The following is a 14,677-nucleotide window of genomic DNA, read 5'->3' as shown; positions in this document are numbered from 1 at the left end:
GCAAATATGGCAAAACCACCACTCATAAATTAGGAACTATGTTTTTAGAGCTATATTTATTTTTTTAATAATTCCCATTGACCAATAGCATAAATTTTCCTCAAAATATTTTGTATGCAAAACAACATTAATTGAAAAAATTTACTAAATTAGACCTATACAGCCACGAGCAGTGTGATCTGCCTCTACCACATTTTGTTTTGTTTGTACACCAGCTGCCAATGCCGAGTTGTATGGCTCACTCTAGGCATTATGGTTAAAGGACACTGGCGATAAAGGCGCAGGTTTTTAATGACACCAAACACTTTGCTGCTGAGTAATTTGCAATAAAGGCCATGTACACATATGTGAACACAGGTGGCAAAGAGGTATAGACACATAGTGTGACTTGTGCACAGTGTTTTCGTTTCTGAGACATGCCATGAACACATGAACACATGTCATGAACACATTTTGCTGCTTATTTTGTGTGCTAACAATGATGCGCACTAAGATAGAGGCTAGCCAATTCTATTAGACATATTGCTGATAGGGCTCCAAGAAATATTTAGTGCTGCATGAGGGTTCTAAAACATAAGTGTAAGATTGCACATATGGTACTAAAGCACCATTGGTCCATAGCGCTACACTGTTCTCTTTTCTTGTTTTCTGGCAGTTTGAAAAAATCAACACTTTGTTAAGCATTTACTGTTATTTTTTTTTCTTACAAATGTTAATCAGCAGGTGAAAACTGGAATGTTTCATGATATTACCTGTACTCGCTAAATTAGCAACAGTATCATACACAGACAGATGTGCTCTAGCAGTAAATGTACGGATGCTACAGACTCATTGAAGAGTGAATACCACAACTGCATCATCTGAAAACTTCATTAGTGTGAAGAATAATTATATTTTGAAATGAAGCCCAAGCATAAATTTACCACAAACAATAGACATAAAGACTAACATTAGTGCACTGCCAAATAGCAAGTGACGCACTTGAAACATCACTGCCATAGTATTCAGATTCATGCTACCGTTGTGTCATGTGGTGTCAATGCCTACCAGAAAAGGAGCAAACTTGGAGCATATGTTATGCAAGCTGGTCATTTTGCACTGTCTAAGGTGTACATTGCTTTTATTGGCACATGTGCGCTATGGGTGAGAAGCTGGAAGTGGTTGCTACCTTGCAGCTCGATGCCAGCCACAGTGAGGAAGTCTCGTAAATTGTGGTTGACCATTTTCACAACCGCGAACCGCATGAGAGCCCACGCGTATGAACCAGGATCCAGTTGCTCCAGGCGTGACCCCTGGGAGGGTTGTCGCTGCTGATCAGTCGTGCCTGCGTCCTTGAACACGTCATCCTCATCCATCTCTTCATCATGGCCTCCTGCAGCATCCTCTTCGTCGCTGGAGAGTGATGCTGCTGAGTCGTAGTCAATCGCCACCATCTGATCCGGGAGGGTAGGCTGGGTGAAAGGAAGCAGCTTTATTAAGTTAAAAAAAATATACCACGGTTTCACTGCAATAGTGAAGCAATGAGCGCAAAAGCAACAAATTGTAATTTTTTACAAATGAAGGCTGGCAGCTAACTCTCATGGCTGCATGTGTATTATCAGTGTTCGCATTTCATGGTTGCATATGTGCTTTTGAAGTATGCGAGACCTGAAATAGTTGATGTTCACACATCTTGAATTCTAAATGAATGCTCAAGTGGAATCCCAATTCTGTAAACCCACCGAAACCCCCAGTGAAGGATTAGAAAATCTTGATCAATTTTGCAATTTTTTGGCTTCTAACGATTCCAAAGAGGCTGCAGCATGCCACGGGTCAAAATCGACTAATTAAATTCTCCTCTCTCACACACTTTCATGGGGACAGCGTTAAAAAGCTTGTTTTGCAGAAATTCCGGCATCAGTGTCAGTGTTGGTGTTGGTTGTGAGCGAAAAATCAGCACCTCGTCTGTGACCAAAAAATAGAGAAAGATGCAAATAAAATAAGTAATAAACATTCCTTGATGCAGGTGAAGATCGAAGCGAGGCCGTTTGCGTGGCGAGCAGGTGTTCTACCACAACGCCACATGTCTGCTTGGAAACACAGTGAAAATAACTTTCATGTTTTACAAACACACGTGTCCTGTACACAGGTTTCTCAATATAACATGCAATATTGCAGTAATATTGCATGGTACAAGTGCACATAGCCATTGGTTGTGAGAACATGTCATTATCATATCATTTAAAGGTAGCCATCCACTACAAAAGGGACAAGCGTTACTGCACATGTTCCCTAAAGACCACTTAATGGGTGCATATCAAGTTGGAAGACATCTCACACGCATAATTGCTCGTCACCCATTACACAGAACGCAGCCATATGCGAAACCTTCACTGAAACAAGCCACTTTCAACTTTACCAATTTTATTGTAGAAATCCGCAATTTAAACTTCTCTAGTAACATATTCAAACAAAAAAAAGCGTGCACTAAATAGTTGAAGAACGCACCAGGGACAGGATATTGCTATCGCATTCAACTATTCAAGGCGAAGCTTACAAGTACCCCAATTTTTTTTTTAAGCCTTCAATCTGGCATGGTAGAAAGCTTCAGGTGGGTAAATGAGACTGCTTCAACATACCTTGGACATAAAGCAGGACATCATTGACATGATTGGAGGAACGAAGATTTCCCTGTATGTAGGACGGTCTTCACGGACATTTGCCTGTGGAGCTTCGCTTTTCAGTTGAGGCAGAATTTTCATGTTCCACTTGACACGCTGACGGGTGATGGCATCAAAAATGCCAGTCTCAACAGTGGCTGTTGCCTCCTCTGAAAAAAAGATTGCATAAAACATTAAAAAAGTTGCTTTTTTTTTTTCTGTCAGGTTATAGATGCAGTCAAAGAGATGCCATTTAAACTATTTTAAGCACTGCAGGTGCCAAGGTTGTAATCTGCTAAAGTATGAAACTAGTCATGAAACAAGAGGTCACACTGGTGACCTGACAACATCAAACAAAAATGTCAATTCTAAAGCTGAGCTGAAATGCCCTTGCAAGTTATTTTATATATGATAAACACAGTATCTCTAACAAGGCTTCACCATCGGCTAGAATCATGAACAAGTTTATTAATGTGTCATGGTGATGTCAGGCCAAGTACAGCAAAGCCAGTTAGCAGAACAGTTAGCAACATCTTGTCTGATGGTTTTTCCGTTTGAAAGGGTTATATAAATGGACAGGGCTCCGACTCACTTTCAGGAGCCGCTGCTGATGGCGTGACAGCTCCACTGGAGCCACCCGCAGACACACGTAGCAGCTTCTTGGCTCCCCCACCGAACAGCATTGACCAGGTGCGCTGGGTGAAGCGCTGGCCTACCAACCGGTACAGCACGTGGCAATCGCACGAGGCCAGGGCGTGGATCAACTGGCTCATGTAGACAGCCACGAAGGACTCGCACAGCAAGGTATGCAGCCGGGGCCCGTCTTCATCTTTGTCACGAGCCATCAATGCACGCAGAGACTGCACACCTGTTTCACCGAACGAAAACATGAGTCCCAAATTTTCGAGATAGAACACAAAGGAACATTTTCCATTACTTGGGTACTTTGTTTTAGAGTGCATTAGCTTACAGTGACCTACCAAATGATGCTTTCTCTAGTCAGCTAGCTTATTTACCAAGTAAACATGTGCTAATATCAATTTCGTTGCACTGAGCAATTTCTCATTTATAAACAGCACATAAAACATATTTATTCTTTTATATTCGCTAAATACAAGACAAATTGCAGCAAACAGTGCACCATATTAACATCTTTGGACAAAAATTTATTTGTACTACTTTTGTTAATAACAGCAAACATTTATGAAGCATGCTACAAATACTTAGACATCAAAGTTGTTGGAGACAATGAATCATCACCAAGGTGCACAGTATGCTAAAAATTGTGGGGTAGTTCGCACATCCTATAAGTTGTTTACGCAGCATGGTGTCTGCTTGCCCTGCAGGCTGGTTGCGCCACGGGACAAAATAGATGTTAGTGTAGAAGTAGCCATGCAAAAAAATGGTGCTGCATTTCCACAGTGGTGCCACCTGGCAACGATGTTATGCAAGGTCATGAGGAGCAAGTCCTGCTCATTGACAGTTGACTTTTGTGGGGAGGTCCAGGGATCCATTTTGAGGGGCGTCCCTACAAAGTCCCACAAATTGAACAATGGCAATGCCGCATTAGTGTTACCTGGTGTGTGTTATATTGGCATTCAAACATAATACTTGTTGTGTTAGTGGCATTATTTGTGATTTTGCAGGCCGGCTGGCTGCTGCATAGAGTATGCTCTTGTGCTCAGTGCATAAGTGAGTGTATTCCGTCCTGTTGTTCCTCGAGTGTGAGATGTCCCCGATTATCAAGAAATGGTATGCATGTGCTTACCTGGCCACTTGCTGGGCTGTGTGGCAGGTGAGAGGGGCTCCTCAGTGCTGCCCAAACGAGGTCGTCTGGTGGCATGGCCAGCTAGGAGGTGGCTGTTCTGGTACACCACACTAAGGCTGCGTCATGTAAACACACGCACATACAAACAAACTTAAAAATAGGAATTCGCCAGTTAGAAATTCTCATTTAATATCCACGAAAATTCCCATTCCGCCCATGAGCAGTGCAGCTTACGAAATAAATTCCCCATTTCCCAGATCTGCTCTACTTCACCCTACAGTTGCTGCTGCTCTGTATGGCACAACTATGCACCCCTAGTGCATGTGTTGTCAACTGGGTTCCGTGAAAGACTTTTTATCAGGCATGAGCAAACGTTCTGGCACTTTGAATACTTAAACGAGTATCACAGTGTTCGAACTCGCTTCGATACAAATTTATATTATTGAAAACTTCGAAGTAGTCGAAATGAACGAATAAACAAATAATAAATCTCATGTAGCCCCCCTGTAAAGGTGGCTTCACTGCAGCATAAAAAAATGCCATGTCGTGAAAATATCTCTTAAAAAATCAGCACTTCCGCGAAGCCCCACTGCAAGGCTGAATGAATGTATTACCCCACATTGCTTATTTTTCAAGTTTAAAAGCTTCTTATATGGTCTCATATGCTTCGGGCATAGTAGATTTTAAAACATGTTTTACTAGCTATAACTTGCACACAGTGAAACTGTAATCCTGCTACTATTAAAAGTTGCTTCCATTTCACTTAGAACAACAAAAGAAAAAGCGACATTCGCACATACCTTGTTCCAATAAAGAAAAATATTGTGCAGGTTAGCTGGGTCATAAGAAATATGCCCATATGTATTTATAACATGTGATGTATACCATTAGAACTATTCAATTCGAAATTATTCTACAGCTGAACCCCTTTATAAGAGGCATGCTCTGGGCAGCAATTGGTGTCTTTTATATGAGATATCTCTTATAAGCATGGTACCACATATGCATTTTCTCATCAACACGTATTTTTCTGTAGGCACACTGGTGTCTCTTATACCAATTTTTCTTTCATATCAGTGTCTTTTATAAAAGGGTTAGACTGTATTTGCCTCAAACTTGCTTTGGGCCTAAAATTTAGTATTTGCACAAACTTACATTCTAGGGTTTCGTGAGCAGTTGAAATAAAAGCGACACAATGTTGTTTTATCTCCATTAGCACTTCATTTATTTACTTCGACAGCTAAATTTGCTTTGCATTTTGTTTAAATGGATTCATCGCATTTAACATCTGCACATTGGGTGCCTGAGTGCCAGAGACCTATGCAGTAGCCAGTCTTGAAATCTATCATTGCATACACCACGTAATTTGTGCAATTCCTGGACCTGCAGTCAGAGTGCATAAAGCGATGGTAATTCATGCACACAAGTAAAATTCGCAACCTGTCTGGAAATCAATTCAGTAATTCTGGAAGCTGAGGGACGAAGGATTCGAACGCGATCATCAATTCATGAGATTAAGTTTAAACTGCACATGCATTCGTATGCATTCTGCAGTTTGAAATAACATGATTTCTCAATCAACAGCAAAAATATTTTGTGATTATCAGTCAAGTCACGCACCTGAGACAGTCTTCGACGTCAAGTCCCCTGTTGGAACCCTGTTGGCCCTTCAGACCAAAGCTGTCGCTGTCACACAATGCCTGGTAGATGCAGGCGGACAGGGAAGTGCCCAAGTCCCACAAAACTGACACCCGAGAGAAGGTGCTGGCACTTGTGGCTTCACCAGGGGGCTCTTCCAGGTCTATCACCGTCAGCAAAATGTCATGTGCCATTAGCTGTATAAAAATAAAGGTGTTGTATCACCAAGATGCACAGCAGGGACACCAGTCTTTCATTCAGGGCCACACAAATGCAAGCCTCTGTACAACACCACAAGCATAGTCAAGCAATTGCCTTGGAAATCTCTAATGGCAGAGAAGTGACTTGGGGTAGTTTGTTTCTCATTTTTTGTGTAGGTGTTGTAGTGTAAAGTAGGACGAGGAGATCTGCTTTGTGCTGCACCACATTTAAGGGGTTGTAGGAGGTTTTCCGAAGATATTTAATGAAGTGTTTATTTTTAATCCTGGCATTCCACTCAATAATCTACCTAAATTGGTTTAATCGTTCGGATTCGTTCAGATCAATTTATATAGCTATAAAAGCACATTTTGATGTCCCAACATTTTGTTCCCTCAAATGTCATGTCATTCATTTCTGAAAAAAAAAAAAAGAAAACAGTAGACTGACAGCAGGTAACCAAGGCAAAATGGCATTGCTAGAACACTGTAGGCCTTGCCTTACCTTGCCCAATAACACCTCTGCTGATGCTCACGATGGCAATGGAGCCTTTTCACTTGTGCTGCCCATTGTTGCGAGACTTCCACATTTTTTTCTGCCAATGACCAGTATATAAGACGAAAAGCGACTTTTCATCGCATTTCTTGAAAAAAAAAATCGACCTATATTCCGGTTTTTTGCGGTAGTTGCCCATGGCTTGGAGCATCATACTGTTCCGACTGTATTGCTGTAATGATGTCACGCACACAAACTGTGTAATTCCTAAATGACAGACGTTGCCAAGCTAAAGCGTCATTTGTCCCAACAACCCCTTCTTTAACTACATGCCTAGAACATCACCCCCTTTTCCACAGACAGCCTCCTGGCTGAACCAATTGCAGAGGCTACGCCTGCACTCCAGGCGTTGCGGAAGTTGCCACCATACCGCTTATTCACATGACATCATGCTGGCAGCTGCTAGCTGCTCAAAGGCTTTCCAAAAGGACTTACTTTTAGGCGAGCTGATGCTTACCTTGCCGATGTACATTTGACTATGGCGCAAAATACATTTCCTGAAAAGGAGGGGAACAGGAGAGAAGAGAGTGAAGAAGAGAGAGTGTCCTGAGCAAGTGTCGGCGCTTCACTTTCTTCTCTTCTGCTCCCCTCCTTTTCAAAAAATGCATTTCGCGCCGCAGTCAAAGGGCACATCAGGAATGTGCAAAGGTGGTGGCTTCAAGAGCTGCGTGTCTTTACATGGGAATGCTGCAAGAGGTGCAGTCCACTGCACCCACAAGGAGGAGAGAGGGCAGGGCAGCATGTTCTTGACAAGTTGGCTCTTGGGTATTGAGCGGGACCATGAGCTCAAAAATTGCTGTATCATGCTTTCACTTCCTAGATTTTATATACATCTATTCTTTTGGAGCAAATGAGGATTAACAATAAATATGTTTACAATTTCAAATGCCTTAAGATTGGCACTGGTTAGTGCCAATGACGGCCGACGTGCCGCTTTGTTGTTTAAAAAGTGCAAGATTTAGACGGGCAATATTAATTATGCACTGAATGTTGCATTGAAGTATTTAGGAATTGGCATGTCCGATGCTTATAGAAGCAGTGAAAACAAAAACTAGGCAGTTTTTTTTTTTTTCACAACCCCTTTAAAGGGCCACTCACCAGGCCCCATGCCAAATTTTAGTTAGATAGTGGAAGTTGTTAGGTGTCCAATGAGGAACATTTTGCTACAAAAATTTTTTGAAGCGGTTCATCATGAGAGGAGAAAACAGGTGTTTTGAAGCGCCGCGAAATGAGGATAAGAGGAGCCGAGCTCGAAGCCCTTGCTGCTCGTTTCCGTAGCCTTCGCAAGCCAAATCTCTTCCCCACCCTCTCCGGCATCCGACCAAGAAGTGACGTGCACATGACGTGCCCAAACAAATCCAACCCTTGAGCACGCTAGCGGCATTGCTTTGTTGACCAGCACTATTTTGTGGTCTTCTGCCTGTTTCTGCGGGATCGTTCGGAAACGGTGGCTTAGACACGGTAGAATAGATGAGCACAATGAGTGCGCGAACGCGTAGGAAAGTTCCACGGCGGTCGTCTGCTCCATGCTCTGACCGTGGGAACACGGACGCATGCGAAACGCCGACACATTAGCCCCGCATCTCGTTGCGATTCGCGGGAGAAAAATGGAAAAAAGACACTCACATTCCCTTATTGTGTCTCATTATTTATCTAGAGTTTTATTGATCTTTTCAAGCAACAAGTTACATAAACTATGCATGCTGTGTTAACTAATTTTCGCCATATCACATGCCACTGTCTGCAATGTCAGAGCAGAGTCATCTACGTAGAGGACCAACGTCAGTGCATTGCCGTGTATGTAGGGCCATTCATATGCACACGCCATGCTCTCATTCTCTAGGCGCACGCCGGAAGAGAAGAGGGGGAGCAGCGTTCATCTTGAAATTTGACCCATTTCGGCTGCACGTAGCGTAGCAAATTTTGGCAAACATGGTCATGAACGCCTCGTCTACGCATTGCGCTTGTCAGCTCAAAATTGTCAGACCTGGTGAGTGGCCCTTCAACAAATTGGCATTAGTGTTTCATACAGAGCGCTGTGTGCTTTTCTTTATTCGCTACCATGGTGTCTTATATTCTAAAGAGCTGCTGTGCTCTGACACAAGCAAAATATCTTAATACCATGCATGGACTACAAGCAGCCATACCCGCTTCCTTGTTAGTATAGAGACTCATTTACTTCACATTAATTCAATGGGCGTGGGATACGGTGCGAATGAGAGTGTGGTGAAAAGTGTGATTGGACTTGGTTTTGAACAAGAGTGAGCGCTGGTTAACATGAGCATCAATAAGTCAGTGATAGTGAGATTTAGAATACACAAGTATGAACATGACTACTGGCAAGTGATCATGAACAGCTTACCTGCAGAAGACGCACTGGATCGGCAACCACTGTTTTTTGGCAGGCCACACTGGCAGCCAAGAGTGGTAGTGTTGTCGGGAAAGGAAGTGGAGACAGCAACTGCTGTTGGGAACGATCTTGCTGCAACTCCTGTGAGAACAGTCAGACGACGCACATATTTTGTGAGCTTAACAAGTTTGTTCTGGTGCACTTTTTTGGATTCTCGTTTCACGTACAGAGTGATCCGCCGGTAAGCTGTTTAGCACATATTCCAGGGTTTGCCGAAACCCAACAGTAGGTCATGCCCCTGTGCACGCAATCAGCCACCAGATAAGTGTTCTTTTGGATATTTACACCCTCTTTCAACAAGAATCGTGTCTCCGCACTCAAGAGCAATGAAGTGAAACTCGTGAAACAGCGGCTGCATATGAGGAGCACAGGTGATGGCTCACTGGTGACCCATGCTGCAGTGAACGTTCTGAATGATTATTATAGAATTGTATTAGCACCTACCAAGTGGCCTTTATTGGAAATGAAGCCAATATTTACTCATCTTGAACCACTAATTGACAGAGTTTAATGTCCCACGCTTGGATGACAACTTTTACGAGATGAGTGATAATCTAGAGCCCTTTGTTATCTCAAGGGGCTCTCGATTACGTTCCTCTGACAGTCTAACAAGCACCGACGTATACAAGATTTGTACATTACACCCTTAATGGAAATGAGCAAACATAGAAAGAAGTTGAATATAAAACTTCAGTTATATTGTTATCTTATGTCATATAACATACCCAATTCTAACATCCACCTTTTTTTATATATGTCGTAAAGCGGCATCCTAATTGGTATAAAGAACAAACAAACTAGCCCCCCACCGCAGTCCAATTGTCATTGTCACTGAGCGATAACGTTTATCTTTTTGCTGGCAACCGTGGTAGCACATTTTTTCGTGGTGTGTGTCGCAGAAATTCAGAAGAAAGTGTTCTTTCAACTTCATTGTTGTTGCTTCCCTAGTTGAGTTTCACCCTCCATGATTTGGCCTCAGCATTTTGCCTGAGCCCAATGAATATACTGGCCATGAAGATTGGTCAGGTCCGCCATGATAAAAGCTTTAAATATGTTATTCCACACATGGAAGAGAATGGGTAGGCAGTCTATCATTTCGGCATGCCAAAAACGTGTTCGCAACTGACGAAAACTGAAAATATCAATTTTCAACAGCAAGTCATCATGCAAAGACTGTCACAGACCACAAAGAGGAAAATTTTCTGACCTTGAAAATGAGTTTGCCTACTTTGCGAGGCATGTTTGAGTGGACAATTTGACTGTGACCACTGAGGTGTTTAAAACTAGTGAACTTGCCAGGTGCCGAGGCTTCTCCAGAAACAATTTTAAGGGGAGCCGCAAATGGATCACGCACTTTATGAAATGTAAAGAGTTTACCTCGAGCAGGCCAACCGGCACACAAATGGCTCACTTCTTTATTTCACCTCTTCTTGTTTAAAATCTTGAGAGCCGTCCTATGAAGTCATGCCAAATGACAAAGCACTGCCTGTTTTCCATGTTGCTTCAATAAGAGTTTCTCTTGCTCTGTTACCTGCTGTTTCACTGTGCAAAGTGCAGCCAGTGAGCCTCCATACATTACTCTCCGTCCTCACCTGCAATAGCAGGTTGAGCTCCATGCGCACTGCGGCCAGGCCTCCACCGTGGGCTCCGTGAAGGCCAGTGTAGGACAGTAGAGTGCGGAGCAATGCTTCGTTGGCCTTGAGCCACAGCTTGCGACGCGCAGCGCGCACCAGCTTGGCCTCAAAATCCTGCTTGTCTGCGACCAAGATGGCATGCAGAGATGGTGCCCCTGGTTGGGTCCCATCAGCAGTGTTGGCCCTTTCTCTTCCGCCAGCTTCCTCTTCGGGCAGGATGGACGTGTCAGATACTGCAAACGAGAAAAACAACCAATAATGATTACTGTATCATGCGAGGAGGAAGTGAACACTGAGATCACCTTGTATTTGTATTCACCATTCCTTGTTTCTCTAGCCTTTCACCTACCCTGATAATGTGGTCGTGGATTACCCTTTTTTATGATAGCTCTAGACCTACATGACCTACAGCTGGAAAACATTGTCAAGTTAGGTTTTATAAAATAAACAATTACAAGACCCCCTTTAAAAAGCAGGTATAGGTAGGTCAGTGTAGCTGCCTTTCCTAATATGTTGATCATAAGTGAATAATAATTACTACCTATTACTGTACTATCATGAATAATAAAGCATCTTTGCTAATGATTCAATCAACGAACTATCGCTTCAGACTGGGCATCTTTATTTATGCAGAGTTAGTGTAGAATATCACAGAACATTTGAGTCAAGCTGGTAGATGTTCTTTCAATGTCCACATTAATGCATAGGCAGGTGACTTTGTCCAAACAGTACATACATGAACAATAAATAACAAATATAGTAAATGAGAAGCGCTATTTTGCAAGTGTGGACATGAATACTAAATCATTAAATGTTACAACAAGAATTCTCAATTTGCCAGTTACAATTACACAAGGCAATCACAAGTTATGTAAAGCATCCTGAGAGATCCAAGAAAAGTGGACACTACAGTTAGGAATGAACTGCCACACCTGAGGAACTGCCAGCAGCCTGCATAGCAGCGCCATACTGGCACAATTCCTTGAGTGCTGCCACGCAACGTTCGAGCCAGACATAGAGCTGATGCCTCAGCTGTCCACCGTCCACCTCGAAGCCTGTAGCCAGGGTGCTCAGTTCCTCCATCATGATCTGAAAATGACCGCAGATGATGGGTACCAAAAACAGCATACTGTTCAGAAAGGGGTGCCATGCATTCACTTTGAGAAGTGCACATTATAGCAATATAAAAGCCTATTATAGCAATATAAAAGCATCGAAACATCATGCACTGCACAAAAACAGACACACACCAAAAAAATAAAAGATGAACGAGCACTCTTCATGTAACAGTCAATAAGCTCTGTTTGATATGCACTCCTATTTGCTCTCATCTACCACTGTCGTTTTGCCCCCTACCTCTATTTACGTTTGCACAGTGCACATGGTACGTGTTAACAGAGCTCTCAGCAAGTTCTCTAGCCATTGAGTGTACTAAACAATAGTGAAAAATTTGATGCATGAAACACGTTGCATGAAATTATGCATAATTGAAAGGCGCTCTGCTGTGTTTTGCTGCATAAATGCTCAATGATAGGAACTACCCACAAATATTTACACTGCTATTACAACTTGTATGAGCTATGCGATGGAAGGAGCGAAGAAATACATGACAGGAATGAGCGCAATCACACAACTTCAATTTCACACAAAAATACAGTGATGAGTGATACACTGACTAAAAAGTGTTTATCCTGTTTCCAATTTACTACCTGAACACTTCCATGTTATGCAATATAAACCTGTTCAGCTAAGCACAATTCACCATCCTTTTGAATTAAAACACCTTGGAATTCCACGCAGGGATGCTATGACTGAAAAGATTAACATGCAACCATGAAAACAAGCAAATAATGTGAGTAGGCTATTAATAAGTGAAGGCACAAAATGCAATCTCAATAGCTGGTAATATTTGCACGGGGTTAAATAGCTCACCTTAAGGCATGCCATGAATTTCAGTTGCTGTGCCATGATGTCTAGGGTCTCTACCCTATTTTGGGCTAGTGTTTCTTCTGAAATACAAGGTAGAAAAAAAAAAGATTTGTAAGTAGGCATTTGAAGACAAACACGAAATCGTTAGTAAGGTATTACATGAGCAATGTACAGCATAGCTTCCCGTTTCTGCTTCGTGCACTGTCAGTGACAACTCAGCAAAGGTTAAAATACTCACAAACAAAGCACAACCATTCATATTTGCTATGTGCTCCATTTACAGCCATGAAGAGGGGGCACTAATAAGTAACGACGGGCATGAGCGAATGTGAGTATGAACGGAAATGAGTTCCAGTGAGCTTGAGAGTGTACATGAATGAGTACAGCAATAGGTGGATGCAAGTTACTACAAAAAAGAATGAGTGCTAGTGCCAATAGCAGTGACTATGAATATGAACTGGTGTTTGTATAAGTGAGCATGAGTTGTGACATAAGTGACCACTTATAAATACAAGTGCATAAGAGCAAGTAAAGACACAGCTTCTGAAAATCTCAAAGCCCTACCCCGCTTGATAAACACTTGGCCCATCAGCCATCTATCAATGGTACTGTGGCTGATTATTATAGAGGCAGTAGGGGTTAATAGTAGTAGCTGTTCACCACATGGCTGACCACCGTGCCTATTCTGTAAACGAAGTCATGAAAGGCCACACACTGGATTGGTAGATAAAAGTTAACCAAGAAAGGGAAAGAAGACAACCACCCATTTTGTAGCATGAAGCCACAAGGATTAAACTAATTTGCATTAAAAGTTAAGTATGCGTGTCATAATGCAACACAAATGGCATTAATATTTTTTTTCTCCTGGCTTCATTAAAATGGGCTGCACCCACAAAAATATTCCATATTTATATGTGAATCACAGGGGAAAACATAATGTATTTTTTCTTGCCAGTCAAATAGCACATGCAATACTGAAACAGTTGCACTTTACTTTTTCTTCTTGTCACAGACCACTTACACAATACAAATAGGGACAAAGTAAACCTCGCTAATTCGAAGTCACAGGGGCCGCGAGAAAGCTTCGAATTAAGCGGGTTTTCGAATTAACAGAACATACAAGAAGTGGGATGCAAGGAACTTCGAATTATTCAAAGTAATCAGTGCTGGTCGTTTGCTGTGTCGGCTAGCTTGCGGCTCCGAAGGTCATGTTTTCCAGCAATACCTGGTCTTTATTTTGCCGCGAACATGGAAGAACAGTGGGCCTCACTGCTGCCACCGAAAACAAAAACAAAAAACAAATGGGCTCGTGATTGACTGAAATGTGCGCCTGCGGAAAGCAAGGCATCTTCACTGCAACACAGTAATGAGACGCGGGCAGTATGTCGCCTGCTCCTCGCTTCGTCAGAACGTCATGGTGCGACCATTCGCACATTTCTTCTATTGTAATTACGACTTTATTAATGGCCAGTGCGACAAAGCTCATGATTTGTTTTGGTTGGAAAAAATGATCTTTGACACTTTCAAACTTATTTTCGAAGTAGGCGTTGCTGGCAAGAACTCCGCCAGCAGTGAAAAGGTGCAAATTGCTGGAGCAATCGGCAACCAGAGGTTCGAATACATCGCCATTTCCGCTAAACTAACCTTTATTAATTTCTTTACAATTCAGAAAGCATGGGTAAACCATGACCCGCTGACTTTGCGAGAAACATACAATAACCTGCCCGCGTGTCACCACTGTGTTGCAGTGAAGCATGGCGTGTTTTCTGCAGGCACACGTTTTTGTTGACCACGAGGCCGTTTTTTTTTCTTTTTTCTTTTTTTTGCACTAGAAGTAACGAGGCTGGAGTGCTTCAGCTGCTGGTCGTTAGTATCGATACGTTGCATTGCCTTCTGGCTATTAATA

The 14,677-nt window shown here is 42.5% G+C and overlaps 1 protein-coding gene across 4 annotated transcripts in view; it reads right to left on the bottom strand.

Moving 5' to 3' along the window:
- Rbcn-3A (rabconnectin-3 alpha) overlaps window positions 1-14,677 on the bottom strand; it is a 120,705-nt gene that overhangs the window by 23,900 nt on the left and 82,128 nt on the right. For all 4 annotated transcript variants that reach the window (XM_075896518.1, XM_075896512.1, XM_075896499.1 and 1 more), the window contains exons 38-46: window positions 12,775-12,851; window positions 11,775-11,931; window positions 10,801-11,075; window positions 9,161-9,289; window positions 6,028-6,242; window positions 4,408-4,523; window positions 3,232-3,507; window positions 2,619-2,809; window positions 1,169-1,451 (exon numbers count right to left, since the gene is read on the bottom strand). In XM_075896518.1, coding sequence (XP_075752633.1) covers window positions 1,169-1,451; window positions 2,619-2,809; window positions 3,232-3,507; window positions 4,408-4,523; window positions 6,028-6,242; window positions 9,161-9,289; window positions 10,801-11,075; window positions 11,775-11,931; window positions 12,775-12,851 — 1,719 coding nt within the window. The remainder of the gene's footprint in view (window positions 1-1,168; window positions 1,452-2,618; window positions 2,810-3,231; window positions 3,508-4,407; window positions 4,524-6,027; window positions 6,243-9,160; window positions 9,290-10,800; window positions 11,076-11,774; window positions 11,932-12,774; window positions 12,852-14,677) is intronic.

Source organism: Rhipicephalus microplus, chromosome 1 (genome assembly GCF_043290135.1).
Source record: "Rhipicephalus microplus isolate Deutch F79 chromosome 1, USDA_Rmic, whole genome shotgun sequence".
Taxonomy (NCBI): domain Eukaryota; kingdom Metazoa; phylum Arthropoda; class Arachnida; order Ixodida; family Ixodidae; genus Rhipicephalus; species Rhipicephalus microplus.
Note: the sequence above shows the minus strand (reverse complement) of the source record. Positions and strands in the feature narration are given on the sequence as shown.